The sequence below is a fragment of the Terrapene carolina genome, unplaced genomic scaffold (genome assembly GCF_002925995.2).
Source record: "Terrapene carolina triunguis isolate 2854851 unplaced genomic scaffold, T_m_triunguis-2.0 Scaffold89, whole genome shotgun sequence".
NCBI lineage: Eukaryota > Metazoa > Chordata > Testudines > Emydidae > Terrapene > Terrapene triunguis.
In genome coordinates, this window is record NW_020664440.1 from 30,110,427 (window position 1) to 30,129,587 (window position 19,161).

At 48.0% G+C, this 19,161-nt stretch overlaps 1 protein-coding gene across 3 annotated transcripts; it reads left to right on the forward strand.

The window, feature by feature from the left end:
• The first annotated feature begins 2,217 nt into the window (after window positions 1–2,217).
• CHRM1 (cholinergic receptor muscarinic 1) lies at window positions 2,218–19,018 on the forward strand. 3 transcript variants are annotated; one of them, XM_024193536.1, is made up of 5 exons: window positions 2,218–2,362; window positions 12,372–12,668; window positions 14,493–14,602; window positions 15,448–17,186; window positions 18,824–19,018. In XM_024193536.1, exon 4 carries the CDS (start codon window positions 15,529–15,531, stop codon window positions 17,158–17,160), a length of 1,632 nt encoding a protein of 543 aa, XP_024049304.1. In that variant the 5' UTR covers window positions 2,218–2,362; window positions 12,372–12,668; window positions 14,493–14,602; window positions 15,448–15,528; the 3' UTR covers window positions 17,161–17,186; window positions 18,824–19,018. The 3 variants fall into 3 exon arrangements, with proteins under 3 accessions (XP_024049304.1, XP_024049303.1, XP_029767066.1); XM_024193535.1 differs by lacking the exon at window positions 12,372–12,668; XM_029911206.1 differs by lacking the exon at window positions 2,218–2,362 and having other exon boundaries at window positions 12,281–12,668.
• The last annotated feature ends 143 nt before the right edge of the window (window positions 19,019–19,161 follow it).

Genomic DNA, 19,161 nt, shown 5'->3' on the forward strand with positions numbered 1-19,161 from the left:
ACCCTTCTGTGCTGGGAGCTGCACAGACCCTGACTGCCACTGGACCCCCTTGTGCTGGGAGCTGCATAGACACATTTTAAAACACAGTCTCTGCACCCACAAGCACTTGAAATCTAAATAAACAGACAGATAAAGGGTGGTAAGGGGACATAGAGGCAAGGTGACTTGTCCAAGGTAACACAGGAGGTCGGTAGTAGAGCATCCGAGGAATTTTATCTCCCAGTCCCCTGGCTCTAACCACTAAACAACATACCCCTCCCAGAGACGGGAATAGAACCCAAGAGTCCCAGTCCCCCAGTCCCGTTCTGTTTTAACCATAATGTTGTCATACAACACCCATTGCAGGCATCAATGTCAAAAACACACAAACAGCACACACGAGAGGCTCTGAATGAGACGGTTCCATGCTTTTCCAATCTATTCAAAGCAAACCATGCAGCCAATGACAAGCAGCTTCCATCCAGCATCTCTTGCACTCATTCACACTCACTCCCTTTACTCCTCAGAGAGATTCTTCTTTAAATCATCTTCTTCAAGGAGTGCAGAGAGTGTGATGGTTATTAACCAGGAAGTTGGGTACAGAAGGAAAGATGAGCCCAGATTCCATACCAGAGAAGAATTCCTCCCATTGTAGGAAACACTGGGACAAGGGGCAGCTGAATTTTAGGGGATTAATGGTGATCAATCCCACCAGTAATGTCACTGCTGTGTCCTGGAGAGGTGGGTGGCAAATGGTTTTCTGGTCCTGCTAATAGTTTTGAGAGTTCAATTTTTTTTCTCATCTCGAATCAGGACAAAAAGGTCAAAAATCCTGAAAACATTCACAAACTGAACAACAAAACCTTTTCTGGGTTTGGGTCTGTGGAAATATTTTCTTTGGATTTCAACCTTTTCTCTTTATTAAGCGGTTTTAGGCCTAATTAGCTTAAATTTCTAAACAAAAAGTTGTTTCCAACCAAACCACCCGAAATTTTCATTTAGAAAAATGTTGGAACGAAAAATGTCGACAATTTCAAAAAAAATGCCCTCTACATTTTGTTGAGTCAGGAAATGTGTTAAAACGGACCTTCTTTCAGCATCAACGAATGGGAATTTCTCAACAAATCTTTTTTCATCAAAAAATGCCTAACCAACTCTAATGTCATGTGGGCTGTGTACAGCAGGATGCAGTACCACCTGCTCCCACTGGAGGAGCTGCTCTTAGGTCTGTAGTACACCTGGCTGGCACCAGGGGAGTTCTGATCCTTCAGCACATGGATTGCTGGGAGCAGAGGGGAGAGGCATAGAGTAAGAGATGCAGGCTTCAATGGGGCCATTGCAACTCAGATTGTAAGGCAGTATGCACATGCTCCTTGAAGCCAATGCTGGCTTGGGTAATGCAGAGAGTCAGACTAGATGATCAGAATGGTCCATTCCAGTCTATGAAATGGGAAGAGCAGGTCTGAAAACAGACTGAGATCTGAGTTTCCACATTCAGGCCCTGTATTAGAGTCAGTCTGTGAGTGCAGAAAGGAGTCAAATTTCATTGTGGGGACCTAACTCTGTAAGGTATTTATACAGTCCCCATTACATTAACAGCCCTCTTTTTACAAATGGGGAAACTGAGGCACAGGAAAACTAAGGCCCAGATCCTTAAAGGTTTTTAGGCACCTAGCTCCCATTGATTTCAAACAGCAACTTACCCAAGAGGTCTATGTCCGAGAAAGGAATAGAGCCCTGGTCTTCAAAGTCCTCAGCTAGGACCCTAAGCATTGGTCCCTCCATCACAACAACAAAAAATTACATGCAGCAATAAGGCTCCATACAGCAGCAGCTGAAGTTGAACCCTAGACTTTAAAGACTGCCAGTACAAACTGATATCATTTGAGCTACAGGAGAAGAGATAAGTAGGGCTGTAAATCTTCCTGCTTCTGGCCATAATGCAACTGGGGTTCAGGAGGAAATGGTCACGGGGGCACTCAGATGGGCACACTGGTCTGATCTGGTTTGGCAATTCTGATGTCCCTATAGCAATAGCCCCAAACCCCACATCATCATTGCTGTGAGCTGCAGCTCTAAGAGTGGCTCCTGCAGCCCCTTTTTCAAATAAGGGCTCACATGCCATCAAGTTAGTGGGAGGGTTTGTTTGACGTATGACGTGATATTTACCAAGGTTCAACAAACAGATGAGAAATACAGGGACAATAACATAAGCTGCCGGAAAACTTCTGCATTTTTACCTCCTTCCCTCCTGCCTGGGCAAAAATTGGATTAAAGACGAGAGAAGCAAAGCCACACGGGGATGGAGCGCAGAAGGTTATAAAGTTACGCTAGTCTTTGGAGAAGGACAATGCAGGTTATTCTCCATATGGAACTCACTCAGGTACAGTAGCTGTTGCCCACTTTCCAGGCATGTGTTAGGCGCTGGTGAGGTTTTATTAATGCAGCACTTTGGAAAGTAGGGTGGGCTTATGGGTAAGGTGCTAGGTTAAGCTGGGTCACTGGACAGCTTTATTCGCTTCCCAGCTCTGTCACCAACTCCCTCTGTGACCTTGGAGACAGTATGGATTAGTGCAGTAGCTCTCAACCTTTCCAAACTACTGTATCCCCTTTCAGGAGTCTGATTTGTCTTGCATGCCCCAAGTTGCACCTCCCTTAAAAACTACTTGCTTACAAAATCAGACCTAAAAATACAAAAGTGTCCCAGCACGCTGTTACTGAGAAATTGCTCACTCTCTCATTTTTACCATATAATTATAAAATAAATCCACTGGAAGATAAATATTGTACTTACCTTTCAATGTATAGTATATAGAGCAGTATAAACAAGTCATTGTCTGTATGAAATTTTAGTTTGTACTGACTTCACTAGTGCTTTTTATGTAGACTGTTGTAAAACTAGGCAACTAACTAGATGAGTTGACATACCCCCTGGAAGACCTCTGGGCACCCCAGGGGTATGCATACCCCTGGTTGAGACCCACTGGTCTAGTGGATAGAGTACTGGCCCATCTCCACATTACCTTGTAACCTATGTTCATCTGGAAGGCTGGTGCTCACTGTATAGTTCTGTACCTGCTGGAAGTGGGGATTCTATTCCTGGCTCAGCCACTGGCCTGCTGGTCAGTTTGGGCAAGCCGCATCACCACCCTGTGCCTCAGTTTCCCTGTCTGTAAAATGTAAACTTGTGGCGTGCTTTGAGCTGCCTGGCTGAAACGGGATGTACAAGAGCTAGGGGGGTTATCATCTCAGCTTCCCCACACGTACGGTCCTGCATTGTGCAAGTAGCTTGTAATCTCCTCGGGACAGAGACTCCCTCCCAAACTGTGTGTATGAAGAAGGGGGGTGTCTGTATTGGGAAGAAAACGTAGCCGTGCTAGGTTGTTTTCCTCTCCAGACATCCTCCCTGTGCTAAACACCATCAAATGCGGCTTGCAGCGTTTAAAATGCGGTGTGATTTACAAAAGAATGAGTCATTTTGCTCTCCAGAGCCATTCACTGCTAAAGGACACAGCACATGCCCTGCAGAATTTGCAAGGGACTTTCTGTTTTCTAAATAAATAAGTTGCATGGTCAAATGGCTCAGGCACTAATGTGAACGCAGCACAGCTCGGTTCAATTCCCAGCTCTGCTACTGAGCTGCTGTGTGGCCTTGGGCAAGTCCCTGTCCTGCTCTCTGCCTGTTTCTACGCCCACCCTTTGTCTATTTTGATTGCGAGCCCTTTGGGGCAGACTGTCTGCCATTATGTATTTGTGCAGCACCTGGCACGACAGGGTCCTGATGTCAGTTGGGGTCTGTGCCATGCCCAGCACAACAGGGCCCCAATTGTGGTCGGGGTCTGTGCAGCACGTGGCAGAACAGGGTCTTCACCCTGATGAGGGTCTGTGCAGCACCCAGCCCAGCAGAGTCCCAATCTGAGTCAGGGTCTGTGACGCACACAGCGCGATACGGGCCTCAATCATGGTCAGCATCTGTGTAGTTCCCAGCTTGTCATGGCCTTAATCTGGGTTAATGTCATAAATGTAACTTTGGTGGAGCTACGCTGATTTACAACAGCTAAAAATCCAGCCTACAGCCCAGGCCACCAGCAAGCACAGCATTGAAACCAAAACCTAACTGCACAGCTAAGTAAATAATCATTGTCAATTAGAGGCATATTTGAGCCAATTAGAAGCAATGGGGCCTTGCGTTGTGATAGCGAAGGAGTTTGTCCATATGGCTGATGCTCTCCAGACGACAGACCTCAGAGGCCTCATTGTGGGTCACCCTTGTTCACATGATCCTTGTATTCCTACCGGTAATTAGAATGATGCTTGCTGGCCTTGAGGTAATGATGGGAGCAGTCTGCTCCCTGCCATAGGTTGGCCTGGTCATGTAGGGCGGGGCCTCTGCTTTCAGAGAGTATGGGAGCAGGGGCGGCTCTATGTATTTTGCCGCCCCAAGCACAGCAGGCAGGTGGCTTTCAGCGGCATGCCTGCGGAAGGTCTGCCGGTTCCGCACCTTTGGCGTACCCGCCGCCAAATTGCCACCGAAGCCGCAGGACCGGCGGACCTCCCACAGGCATGCCACCGAAGGCAGCCTGACTGCCGTCCTCACGGTGACCTGCAGGCCGCCCCGGTGCGGCTTGCTGCCCCAGGCACGCGCTTGGTGCGCTGGTGCCTGTGGCCACCCCTGTATGGGAGTCAAGCAACATTACAAACTAGACAATGAGAAACAAGTTAGGAGCCAAGCCCAGGGAGGGCTGGGAGTCAGGACTGTGGGGTTCTACCCATAGTTCTGGGAGAGGAATAGAGCGTACCTATTGCAGGTAGTGGGATCCAAAATCTAAAGGCCCGCCCCCTCAACTGAGGGGGATGTCGTGGAAAGAATCACCCACGCAGTGATTTTAGTTCACAGACTCAGAGCCTGAGGCCTTTATTGCAATACATACCAGTGCGCACTGGGGTGAGGTCCGAAGACCAACACACCGAGCCCCACACGCAGGCGGGCTTTTATTCCATTAAACCACAAGCAAGGTACAAACAATACGTCATGAGTTAAGAAATTAGGGACCAATTATAAGCAGGACATGGGGTGAACACGAGCTCGGGAGCAAATCATAGGCCGGGGATGGGGTGAACACGCGCCGGTCACGAGCTAGGGTGTTGGGGTTGGGGTCACTCTTCCCTCCTCCCCTCGCCTACTTTCTCAATTTCCGAGGAGTGGGCGTTCGGTGGTTTTCCGCAGGGGTGGTGCTCGGCCCTAGCTTGGGTACATTTCTTAAGACTTGGTATATGTCATTTTCCGGGGGGATTGTGACAAGGGCTAAGGGGGGCTTTTCAGGAGATGCTTAAAGAGGAACTATTATAGGTTATTTGCAGATAGCTACAACTGCAAGAGTGATTAGCTCTTTGCAAAAGCAATTTCTTAATGTATTTCATAAACTTGCGGTTAATATATTTTGTGTTTCTTTCCTTCCTCTCTTTCCTTCCTCTGTGACTACTTTTGTCTGGGTTTTGGCAGAAAATTGATTTGAGCAGTATTGTTTAGGCTTTTAGGCCTTCTCTACTCTGCACAAAGGTCACCATCATGACAGCCTTCTGTTGGAGGTGTTTTGGGGCCTGTAGGCCCAGAACTTTCGCTATCGGAAAGAAGGCCCCCCCTGTTCTGTTCCTCCACAGGGAGAAGCCACTGAATCCAGCCGGCAAGCGAATATGAGGGACAAAAAATGAAAAAAATAGGGCAGGAGGGAAGGTCAAAGGTTGAAAACCAGGGATTCCCAAGGGGACACCGAGCAGAGAACCCCTGGCAGCACCCACCACTCCTCAAAGGTGTCTAAAGAGTTAATGGACACCACCCGGGGGAACTCTGCCCAGAGAATGATCAGACGAGGGACAGGAAATAGTCCCGTGACTGGCAGAGTGCACTCCACCCACAAAAACCCTCCCCTGTCAAGCTTCCTCCTCCTGGTTTGGTGGATGGCCACCAGGAGGAGGTTGACAAGGAGGTCTCATGACTTCATGGGGCCACAGATAGGCTGTGCAAGGTCAATAAGTGAGGGGGCAAGTGCAGCCAGAGCCTCAGTAAGAGGTTCTGGAAGAGCCAGAGGTTAAAGCAGGGGGGTTGTACATCAGGACTCCGGGGGTCTAGTCCCAGCCCTGAGAGGGTCTAAGGGTTAGAACACAGGGGGTGGGAGTCAGGGCTCCTGGGATCTATTCCCTAAAGATTTTAAACACAGGGGTTGCAGGATTGGTTCTAGGTGACGAAGCTCAGGGAAGCAATGGCTCTTAGGCTACAAGCTAGGGGAGTGATTCCCCTTCTCATGTACACAGACTTGCGCTAGTACAAATATAAATAGCAGCGTGGCCAAGGCAGCATGGGTAGCAGCAGCGGAGGCACGGCTTAGCTGTGCCAAGTACAAACCCACCGGTTTCATCTGGGTTTGTACTCAGCCCGGCTAAGCCATGCCTCTCCTGCGACTACACTGCTATTTATACTCCTGCTTTCTTGATGAGAGCTAGCACAAGTACATGTGCACGAACAGGGGAAATCAGAACCCTAGTTTACCGTGTAGCCATAGCCTTAAAGAAAGCCAGGGATAGAGGTCACCTCTTCTGGGGCGCAGTGCTGGCTGGAGGAGCTCAGGGTGGGATTTCTGAGGAAGGAAATTGCACATGGCGTGTACGTTCCACATGTTGCCAGGGAAATGGACCTTTGTTTATATTTCTGTAAATAGACAGATTACACTAAGGATTCTTTTCTTCCAAACAGAATCACACCCAATTTCAACCTATACAGAAGCAATAACAACAACAGGGGTGGCAGATTTTTACTGGGAGGCTTAAAAGCAAAGTGCCTCTAAACACAGGCAGATTTAACAAGTAGAGCCCATGTGTGGTGCCTACATTCAATTTTCTTACCGTGCCACCATCTGATCCCATTTTAAAGGGACATGACTTGCAGGGCATCCTCCAGAAAGAAAGGAGAAAAGTTCTGACACTTCTCCAACAGTCTCCTCTGCACCCTTCCAATCAGAAGTTGTCCTGAGCTGTGAAAAACACACCTGATCAACCCCATCCCTTGAATTACAGGGCAGTAATAGAGCCAGGGAATCAAGGGGCTGAGGGTTATGTTCACAAGGAAAATCAAACACCGATGAACTGGCACTAGCAGGGATCTGTGCAAGGGAGGAACTGGGATCTTCACTTGCAAAGCCCAAGGGGATTAAATTGCTCACATAAAAGCATGTAGCAACTGGATCTGAGGTACTTATATGACTCCCACCACAATAGTATCTGAGCCCCTCACTATCTTTAATGTGACAAAACCCCTCAGAGACAGGGCAGTGCTATTATCCCCAATTTACAGAGGGGAAAACTGAGGCACAGAGCAGCTAAATGACTTGCCCAAGTTCTCCCTAGACTCCCCGGGCAGCCAGCTGAGAATGTGGCCCCCCCTAATCTGTGGATCTCAAGGCAGGAATTTCAGTATCATTAGCCCAAATCTTGCCCACATTTTTACCACTCTAACTAGGGGAGTGTTGTGAGATTTTAAAAACCCCAGTATAATTAAAGGAGCATGCCTGAGTGTGTAGACAAAGCATTCTGAACCCTTTAAAGGATGCCAAGGAGGAGCAAGGGGAGGGGAAACGCAGTTCCTGGTGCTTGGGAAAGGAGAGGTCTCTGGGGCTTTGCATCTTGCTTTTTGCTTCCACAGCACTATGCAGACCCAACCTCCCCCTTCAATTATTCATGTACCATTCACTTCCCATCACTGCTGCTTGGGTTGCCAGAACCCAGCAGTCACTCGTGAGCTGTAACAGGTAAAGAAAAGAAACCCACTCTTCCCTTTCAAACCAACCAGAAGTAGGAAGTCTTTGGCAAGGGCTGGGGGGATGACTGGGAACAAGATGGAATCTGTGGGACATTAGTGTGTAGCAAGATTCATGCCCGGAGCCGCTGCTCAGCCAAGCTGCATCCTGGGGCAGGGACTATGTTTTTGTTCTGTCTTCATACAGTGCCTAGCACAATGGGGTCTGACTCCTGGCCCATGACTGGGGCTCCTAAGTGCTACTACAATTCCACAGAGCAGTGAGGTTTAGGAACGGCCTCCCAGTAAGAGGACTGGAAGGCAAACAACCTTGTTTCTGGGATTCTATGACAGGGTTGCCTACAATAGCAGGGACTGGACTCAGTGATCCAGGAGGTGCCCTACAGTCCTATGTTCCTAATACAAATAATAAAAATGAATAGCAGTAACGAATTGGATGAATAGAGCTGGTCAAAAAAATTTTCATCAAGATGTTTGTTTGGACAAAAATGGCTTTTTAAACAAATACATTTTCATTGTGCTGGAATTTTTCCTTTTTATTTAGAATGAAAACATTGCAAAAAGCAAACATTTCTAATTGTTGTTTTGTTTCAATGGTAGGGGGCAGGGGGGCCAACCACTCACTTTAAAAATAATTCTCCACTGAAAAAAGAGGAGAGGAATAGTGAGAGAAAATAGGTTTCTCCCCTCCCACACTGAAACCAATTTATCCAAGTCTCTTCTCATTACTCATCTGAAGCCCTCTCATTATTTCCACTATATCTTTTGGGTGGCCAGAGAGACATAGATCTTAAGGCCAAAGGGGACCATTTCTGCTGTATCATTTCTGAGATGAGGATGACCAATGAGTTTAGGTCAGAAGGGACCAGTGTAATCATCTAGTACAACACTGCCCTAAGAATTCCATCCAGTGACTCCTACACTGAGGCCTGGCCCAGAAAAACACTCCGATTACTGTGTTATCGTTATCCCCATCCTCTCATGGAGCCAGGCTGTGCATGAAGCAGAGACTGAAATAGCATGAGACAGCTATGGATTCCCAGTCACCAGTCCAGATTTCATTTAGCTAAAACCTCATCTAATAATACAAAAACCTCCACAAGGTTAGGAAATGAATGATTGATCTGTCATCTGGTGGGGGGGCGTTGTCTCCTCCCCCCGCCCCCCAGCATCTTGAAACTGCAGTCTAGATTGGTAGGACTGATTGGAGGCGCACTAGACAGCTGTCTACTCCTCAGGGGAAAACACACACACTAACTTTTACCCACCCCTGTGTACAAAATGGGCCAGATCCCCAGCTAGTGTAAATCCTCAGCTGGTGCAAATCACTACATTGGCTTCCATAGTGTGATGCTGTTTGAAACAGCTGAGGGTCTGACCCTAAACACTTGTTTTATCCCCACTTGGTGCACAGAAGATGTCTGTAGTGTATTAATGTGTGAAACTCACCCCTGTACAAAGACCCAGCAAAGACTCTCTCACCTTAAATGGTGCAAAGGCTTTGTGCTGGCCCCTCTACACAGGAGTGAATATCACCTAGGGCTGCCTGGTCCTTAAGATTTACTGGGGCTCAGCGGTACCAACAGCCTTGCTACTAGCAGTATCACCAACCTCAAGAGATCAGAAATAGTGATTCAGACCCAGAAAAATCAAGATCAGCCTAGAAAATGAGATATTTAAAGACTATTGTACATTTTGGTCTGTCTTTTGATGTTTGAACTCCCCTGCCTACACCAGCCGGGGAGGAACAGGGCCGGGGGGGGGGAGAATGACGACAATGAGGGTTGCCAACTCTGACTGAAGCTATTCCAGGAAATTTTTTTCCCCCAACATGGGGGAAATATCCTGGATTGCTTTCAATAGTCACCAGGAGATCGATGCCGATTCTGGGAGAGGCTCTGGGGGACTCCAGGCCAATCCTGGCGGGTTGGCAACCCTATTGACAATTAGTGCTGCCCACTCCCCAGAATGTATTGGGTAAGGTCACTTTGGCCCCTGCTGCAGGAGCTCTCACCCCCTCATCCACCCATCCCCTGTCCAGCAATTAATTCTGCCCCCCAACCCAACAGCTGAGCTCCCCAGCCCCTCTTAGTCCAGCCCTGCTCAGTTCAGCCCCCCCAGCCTCACCTCTGTTCCTCCTGAGGCTCTTCACCCCCCTCTCCTAGTTGGGGAGCCGAGTGGGATCCTCCCTACCCCTTCCTGGCTGGGGGGCAGCTCCAGGGGCTCTTTAACCCTCTCTGCCCCTTCCCAGGCTGAGTGCTGCAGGCCGGGGGCGGGGGCAAGGAGCAGAATCACCATCCTGTCTGAATTGCTCGGGGCGGGGGGAGGCAGAGCTGTCCCGAGCTGCTGGGCTCTTTAGCTCCCTCCTCCCCTCCTGTGAGTATGGCTTTGGGTTGCTATGGGGTCTTGGGGAGCGGGAGCCAGAGGGAGAGGGGAAGAGAATTCTGCCTGCAGCAGCTCTATTTGGTTACTCTGCCCCAGGAGGCAGACAAGTTGGGCAGATAGCCAATTAGAGGACTCAAGTTCACTAGAAAGCTGGTGCTTCTCACTTCATGGCATGAGTGGCTCCAACCCCAGCCAAAATCATGTCTCTTGATAAAGAAATCTTAGACCATGGCTTAGAAGTGGGCAACACTCCAGGAACATGAGTCATGTGGCTAAAGTGCTGCAGGGTGTAGTACTGCCTGCTGCCACTGGGGGAGCTGGAGATGCTGAAAACCTTCACCAGATCAGCCTCCAAGATTCAAGAAACAGCCCGGAGTAAACAGGTTGCTTGTTTAAACTTGTTTTGAAAAGCAGCATGGCCTTCTACATCTTTTCCAAAACTAGAGCCCTTGAGCTAAGCCACTCCATAAACCAGCAGCAGTATAGGGCATAAGACAACGTTAATCATCATAGTAGATTTACTTGGACTGGAAGCTCTTTGAGGCAGGGAGCTTCCATCTCTTTGTTCTGTGTTTGTATAGCACCTAAAGCAATGGGGCCCTGGTCCATGACCAGGGCTCCTGGGCACTATCCCGGTACAGATAATAAAATTACACACACATAGTTACACTGCTCTGATTCCATCCATTTATACTGCACACATAAGGTCGTTCATTAGAATACTTAGCAATGGCCCAGCAGCTAGCGCTAGGCTGGGCTAGGTTTCACTAGACCTGGGTTCTATGCCCGGCTCTTTCACTGACCAGCCGTATGACCCTCAGCAAGTCCCTTCCCCTCCCTGTGCCTCTGTTTTCCCTCCCAACCTTTATCTGTGTAATTATAAGCCCTTTGGTGCAGGGACTGTCTCTCGCTGGGTGCCCGAGCAACAACTAGCACAACAGGGTCCTGATCAGGTGGGGCTAGTAGGAGCTGCTGTGATACAGTAAATATTATGTGGAGAGGGATGCCGTCCAATTTTCAAAAATAAGATTAGGTTAAAATAAAATTAGGGTTTTTCTTAAATTGAGGATTATAAAATTAGATAAAACAAATAAAACTAGATTAGATAACAATGAGAATTTAGCTAGATTCATTATTATTAAACTTAGATACACTAAATAAGACTAGAAAAATGTTGGAGAGACAACGTGGATGAGGTAATATCTATTATTGGACCAACTTTTGTTGGTGAAGAGACAAGCTTTTGAGCTTCACAGAGCTCTTCTTCACCTGAAAGCTCGAAAGCTTGTCTCTTTCACCAACACATGTTGGTTCAATAAAAGATATTATCTCACTCATCACGCACGTCTTTCATATCCTGAGACCAATATGGCTACAACACTGCAAACAAAATAGAAAAATATTTGAGTTATTTTTTGTATTGGGAGGTCTGGTTCTCTTTCTATTCCTGGAAGTGTGTGAAATAGAGGAAGTCAACAACCTTTTTCCCCCAACCAAAAATTACTTTTGAAATAAAAAACAGATTTTCTCATTTTTGGTTTGATCAAAATTATCCTGTCTTCCGCTCCCTAACAACAACAAAACAAAATGAGAATAGAAATGTTTTCATTAAAATGTGAGTTTTCTACAAATGAAAATTTTGTAAGAAAGACCAAAAACATTTGGTTTCCAATATTTAATTGGGGAAAGACGAAAATAACTTTCTGCAAACTTTTGAAGGGGAAAAGTGAGCTTTTTTAAATTTCTGGTGAAAAATTAGTATTTTTCAGCCAGCCCTGGGATACAACATGTTAATAAAAATGATATCTAGTTCTTCCATAGCACGTTCCATCCATAGATCTCAAAGCACTTTACAAAGGAGGTCGATATCATTATCTGCATTTTATAGATGGGGAAACTGAGGCACGGAGTAGGGCAGTGACTTGTCCAAGGTCACGCAGCAGCCCAGTGGCAGAGCTGGCAATTGAACCTGGGTCTCCTAAGTCCCAACTCAGTGCCCTATTGGTGTGGTTCTTTGTCTTTCCCAAGTGGTGTATGCCATATATAGCCATTTGTAAGCCTACTATTGCCCCCTGGCCAAACAGACTTTTCAAGGGTTACATGAGCTTTGCTTTAATTCCTTCCTAGGACTGGGCTGTGGTTTCCTTTGCAAAGCTGAGAACTTATTCACTATCGTGCCTCCTTCCTTATTCCACAGCTGTCTCTGTTAACCGACACTCGGAATCAGAAACAAGGACAAGAAACAGGTTTCTCTCTTTCTTAGGAATCCCGGTTATTAAACGTGCCAAGAATTCATCAGTTATTTCCAGGCATCTGGTGTTTGGTTGCATGGAGGGGTGTGTCTCCCCATGAGAATATTTGCATTTCCCCCTGTTTGCACAACTCCACCTCCATGTGCATGTACATGTGCACATGCATATATGCATTTCCCATTTCCCAGCCTGAATTGGGCATTATTCACACAGAAGCTGAACAACTTCACAGATCAGCTCCGGTGAGTATATTTTGCTCCTGCTGCTGCTACTGTGCAATAAACTCTGAGCCACTGGCAGACCTTAGAGAAACAATGGGCACTGGGTGGAGGGATTTGTGGTGGTAAACTCTGGACTGTGATTCAGTAGGTCTGGGTTCAATTGCCAGCTGTGCTTCAGACTCATTGTGTGACCTAGGGCAAGTCAGTGCAGCATGCCTCAGTTTCCCCCTCTGTATAACAGAGTTAATAATCCTTTGTCTGTCCAGAATGCAAGCACTCTTGCTATGTGGCTGTACTGGGCCCTGATTTTGGTGGGAGCTCCCAGTTGCTACCATAGCACATATAACAACAAGGAGGAGCAGTGGCAAAAGGGTCTAAGTATATTTCACTTGTGTCCTTCAAAAGCTGGACCATGTTAAGGCAGATTCTTCCCAAGGATTTTTGTTTTATTCCAGACCGGAATCTTAGTTGGCCAGCCATTAACAGTTCATGTTACTCTCTTCCTTCTGGTGTTTTGGCCAAGATGGTTTTAAAAAGTGACAGTTGATTTCAGGTGCCATTTGGGGGCGGGGGGACGGGACGGGACTGTCCAACTTCAGATACCTTAAATGGGCCTGATTTTCAAAGGGCAGGTAGCTGATGCTCTGAAGGTGTCTCAAACTGTACCTTGTAGGTGGCTGGCCTGTCTCTCCAGCCCAGGATTAATGCCATGCCTAGGATCTGTTCAGGGCCTTTCATCAAGCCACCATTTATTAATTGCAGTGACCTTTAGCAAACCCCAAAATAAAGCAGTTCAGCATAGAAACCACCTCTTTTCCCCTGAGCCAGGGTTTTCTGCAAAGGCCTATACATCACAGGTTCCTACTCTACCGGCCACTTACCTGAGAGTAACCCTGCTCCCTATCGCTCTTCCCCTCCCCCCATCTTGACCCAGCAGTTTGCTGCCAGATTCTCTCTGCTTCTGCCAGCTCTCGCCACACCTGCATCATTTGCTGGCTTTTATAATCATCTGACACCTTTCCAGCTGGGTCTGATCAACCCAAACACCAGTTCTTAAAGGCACTCTGCCTTAGAACAGAGGTGGATGATCCCAACCCCCCTGGCCTATAAAGGGGTAGACCTCCCTGTTACACACATTGAAAAAACAATGCATTCAAAATCATTAGTCAATTTCAAAACTTTTGGACTGTATTTTTCCTGAGCTCTTGACAGTTCTAGATGCTAGTGATCAGAGAAACAGGCATTTTCTCCTACCAGTGTAGCAGGAGAGTTTGATTTGCTATCGTTCAAATTCTACTGCTGCCAAGTTTTCTGGGGGCTCCTTCTGTGCTGCTGGGAAAGCACCTAGCTACATCCTTGTCAACTGCAATGAGGCAAAAGTACCTCCTAATAGCCTTGTTAATTGCAGTTAGGTGGAGGCAGCTTGGAATTGTATGCAACAAGCCAACAGGTCACCTAGCTCAGAGGATGTGGAGCTGCAACCATATGGACTGGACCACGAAAGACAAAGGTTGGATGCAACAAGGACAGAGATTGTTGCATGAGGTTGCACACTGGTAGATTAGGGTAGATTCCTCCCCCTACCCTCTGTGGAGCTTCACTACACTAAGCTCCTGTCAAAGTTTGCTTGGAGCAAAAATTGAACCTGTCCCTTTTACTAGAGATAGAACAGCTGTACACTAGGGCCCCTATAGGGTTAAGGACCCAAACCTGCATCATTGAAATAAACAGTAGTTGTGATATTGTCTTGAGTGAAAACAGGGTCATGGTCTAAATGTAGCTATTTGAGGGTTACCTAGCAGTGTTGGAGAGCCGTGAAAAAGTAACTACTTTTCATTGATACAGGTGGCCTCCAAAATGTGACGTCTTAGATGTGTCAGTGCCCCACTACCATGGCAACATCATTGGACTGGAGAAGGGACATGAAGTTTCAAAGAAACAATCTTGATAGCAAGGTGAGTATCCTGTGATCTCCTTTGCCACTCCAGGCAATGGGCTCCAGGGTCCCTGAGATCCAACCTTCCCATTGGCTCCCTCTTCTTATCATTTGTATGGTAGTGTGTAGGGCACTGCCTAGACCCTGACCGAGATCAGGGCCCCCATCATGCCAAGCGCTGCACAGACACAAAGTAAGAGATGGTCTCTGCTCCAAAGAGCTCACTATCTAAATAGACAAAGGTGAGAAGTGAAACAGGCACAGGAAGGGGAAATGACTAGACCAAGATTAATAGCAGAGTCAGGAATTGAACCCAGGTGTCCCAAGCCCCAGCCCAGTGCCCTCTCCATTAAAAAAAACTGCCTTTCTGCACAGAATGTGACTTACCCAAGATCATAGAGCAACCAAGCCAGGAATGAACCCAGATCTCCTACCTCAGTGCCCTCGCTACCCAGCACTTGGGTGGGGGGAATTTCATGTCAAGTTGAACTAAAACTGAAATCTTTTCAACATTTTTGGCAAATCAAAAACTTAAAAAAAAATATTTTGGGTCAATGTTTTGTTTCAATTTGAATCATTTAAATTTTTGAATTTTTTTTTAAATAATTGAAGGAAATTTCTGAATAAAAATTGTTTCAAACCAAAAAATTGAAATGTTTAATTTACAAAATGTAACATTATGATTGGAGGGGTGGGGGCTGAGGGTTTTATGAAATGAAAATTGAGCAAAACCAACATGAATTCACAAAACATCTCAGTGTTGCCAAATCTGCATTTTTCAAGGAAAAAAATATCTGAAAAATTTCATCCAGCTCTAAATCTGACCCTTCTCCCAGCTCAGTCAAGTCTCTTTCCTCATTCCAGGAGGCCTCCCCAGACTGAAGACCCCTGCTCACCTTTCTTCTTCCAGCCAAGGGGCTTTGAATTGGAGTGGTGGGACCCCCAATGTCATCCCAGTATGCTATTCTGGGAGAGGTGAGACCCCACCCCAGCACCATGAACCTTTCTAATGTCCCACCAGGCCTCAATGGCTCCCAGGGAGGCCCCGGGCCTATCCTGTATGGGGGCCATTCTTTGTGGCAGGTGGTGTTGATTGTGCTGATGACTGGGATCCTCTCACTGGTCACAGTGGTGGGCAACCTGCTTGTGATGGTCTCCTTCAAAGTCAACAGCGAATTGAAGACAGTCAACAACTACTTCCTACTCAGCCTGGCCTGTGCTGACCTCATCATTGGGGCAGTGTCTATGAACCTCTACACCACCTACATCATCATGGGCCACTGGGCCCTCGGCAACGTGGCCTGCGACCTCTGGCTGGCCCTTGACTATGTAGCCAGCAATGCTTCAGTCATGAACCTCCTGATCATCAGCTTTGACCGCTACTTCTCTGTCACACGGCCCTTGACCTACCGGGCCAAGAGAACGCCCAAGAGGGCGGCCATCATGATCGGCCTAGCTTGGGCCATCTCCTTCATCCTTTGGGCACCCGCCATCTTGTTCTGGCAGTACTTTGTTGGGGAGCGGACAGTGCCCTCAGGAAACTGCCATCTCCAGTTCCTCTCTCAGCCTATCATTACTTTTGGCACGGCCATTGCAGCCTTCTACCTGCCGGTCACCATCATGATCATTCTCTACTGGAGGATCTACCGGGAGACTGAGAACAGGGCCAGGGAACTGGCTTGCCTGCAAGGCTCAGAGAGCAAGAGCATTGTCAGGCCACCCCCCAACAACGGGCCTAAAGGAGGTGGCGTAGGCAGCAACAGCAGCTCCGAGCGGTTGCAACCCATCAAGGTTTCTTCTGCTGTGGCAAAAGCCCACACACAGGCCTGCTGCTTCCCCAGTTGGAAGAAGGCCAGACTATATGTGGAGCAGAGCAGCAATGGGAGCTGGATCAATACAGAGGAGGAGGAAGAGGAGGACGGCTCCCCTGATTCCTTGACATCGTCTGAGGGAGAGGAGCAGCCCTTTGAGGTTCAGAGTGTCTGCTCGGTGGTGATCCGGCTGCCTATGATTGGCAGTGTAGCGCAGCCACCACTGCCAACACAGAAGCCAACCCGGGACCGGGAGAAGCTGGCTGGAGGGCCATGGGCAGGAAGGAATGGCTTGTGCAGGATCCTAGCCCAGTCTCCTGCTGCCCCCGAGTCCCCCAACATGGCCAAGAAGCCGTCAAACAAAAAGATATCACCAATGAAGGAGAAGGGGGCGTTGACTGCCAAAAGCCATCTGCGGAAGAGAAGCAAACAGCTCTCCCAGCGGAAGACCCTCTCCCTGATCAAGGAGAAGAAAGCAGCCCGAACACTGAGCGCCATCCTGCTGGCCTTCATCCTCACCTGGACACCCTATAACATCATGGTGCTGGTGTCCACCTTCTGCCAGGACTGCGTTCCTAACAGCCTCTGGAAGCTGGGCTACTGGCTTTGCTATGTCAACAGCACTGTCAATCCCATGTGCTATGCCCTGTGCAATAAGTCTTTTCGCAATACGTTTAAGATGCTGCTGCTGTGCCGCTGGGACAAGAGGAGGTGGGGGAAGATGCCCAAGCACGTGGTGGCCTTCCACAGGGCTCCAGCACACTGAGCAGGCGTGGGGTGAATTCCAGAATGGTGAGCCAGGCACAGCCAGTGTTGGGAGCCAAATGAGGTGGCGGTGGGGGAGAGGGGGAGAATGGAAATTAGCTTCTAAGGTGGGAAGTGGAGGGTGAATCAGACCATGAATTGTTGAGACTGTATGGTGGAGATTCTCAAACTGTGGGGTGTGCCCCCCAGGGGGATACGGAAAAATGATGGGTGGGGCAACCCCCACAGGAGGTGGGGAGGGAGCGCCACCCAGCCTTGCTCTGCTCCGGCCCTGCCCCCAGCTGCAGGCCTGGCTCCCGGCTCCGAGACACCCCCAGTCTCAGCCCCCGACTGGCCTGGATGCGGCTCCATTCCCAGCCCCACTCCCATCCCCATGCCCAGCTGCAGCCCCAGCCTCAGCTCCCTCACCCTGGTCTGCATCCCGCCCTGCCCCCCTCACCCTCAGCTGCAGCCCCACTCCCAGCCCCAAGAGGGGGGGCGTGCACAGAAGGAAGGGGGAGGCATAAGCCTGAAAAGTTTGGGGACCACTGCTGTAGGGTATCCCTGCGTCATCAGTTGTGGCTAAGGCCAGCACTGTTAAAGAGCATGGAGGGGGACAATTCCGCTCTTGCAAACATGCATGCACTTTGCAGTAAACTTCATCAGTTTAAGTGCCTACAAGGGGAACAGAAATTTGATAATAAAGGGCTCTTCAGTCTAGCAGACAATTAGGATCCTAGTTAAAAACATGCTTTATAGTGGAAGATTCAGGGAACTCAGTCTATTTAGCTTATCTAAAAGAAGGTTAAGGGGTCTATAAGTATCTACCTGGGGAAGAAGAGCTCTGTGTAAGCTTGAAAGCTTGTATCTCTCACCAACAGAAGTTGGTCCAATAAAAGATATTACCTCCCCCACCTTGTCTCTCTACATGGGGAAGAGAAATTTGATAATGGAGGGCTCATTGAACTAGCAAAGGTCTAACAAGAACCAATGAATTCAGACAAGAAATAAAGTGCCTGTTTTTAACAGTGAGGGGAATTAACCATTGGAACAATTTACCAAAGGCTGTGGTGGATTTTCCATTGATGGCAATTTTTAAATCAAGATTGGACAGTTTTCTAAAACATCTGTTCTAGTTCAAACAGGAATTATTATTCAGGGAAGTCCTATGGCCTGTGTTATACAGCCGGTCAGATTAGATGATCACAGTGGTCCCTTCTGGCCTCATAATCTATGAATATAAGAGTGGGGACTCCACTGCCTCCTGCTGAAGGATGAATGGACTTGGTGGAAGTGGCATGGATGGTGGGTGGGACAATGCAGATCCTGGACACTGCTGAGTGGAATTTGGCCCTGGGAACTCATCATGTGAAAACAATTAATACACTAGACCAAATCTTTCCTAAAAGGGCTCTATGCCAGCTCTAGGAGTGGGATCTGGTGGGTTAGAGCAGGAGGAAAGTGGGAGTCAAAGACTTGTGGGTTCTATTCCCAGCTCTGGGAAGAGAGTGGGATCTAGTGGTTACACAGTCAGTACTAGGGGCCAGGACTCTTGAATTCTATTCCCAGCTCAGGGAGGGCTGTGTTGCCGCTGGAAGCCGAGGTGCCAGCAGCTCTTATCAAGATATAACAAGCAAATGTATTACGAGTGTCTCAGTTTGCTGTTCCTTGCCTTTTTCCCCTAGATTAAATCCTGGGCTGGGATGAAGAATGTCAGGCAAACTGCACTGCAGCGGAAGAATGGGACCTGGCTGTGATGCCAGAAGGGGAATTCTTCCGAGACGATCATGAACCCAGCCTTTGGGGTCTGGGTGAGGATACAGCCGGCAGGTGCCGGAACACCATGCACCATTTATTATTGTAATCTTGAACTCATTGTCAGATAGCGACTTTCCTTAAAACCTTGATGAATGTGGATGTATCAAAAGGAAAACAAATGGACAAAGCTGGCTCACGTAGTGCTCTGTGGTTGAGATAAACTGATTTAAAACCTGGTTTAAAATCTAAGCCACAGGGCCATTGA

Coding starts and splice junctions, on each gene's coding strand:
- CHRM1 (XM_024193536.1), top strand. CDS start 15,529: ATGTCATCCCAGTATGCTATTCTGGGAGAGGTGAGACCCCACCCCAGC.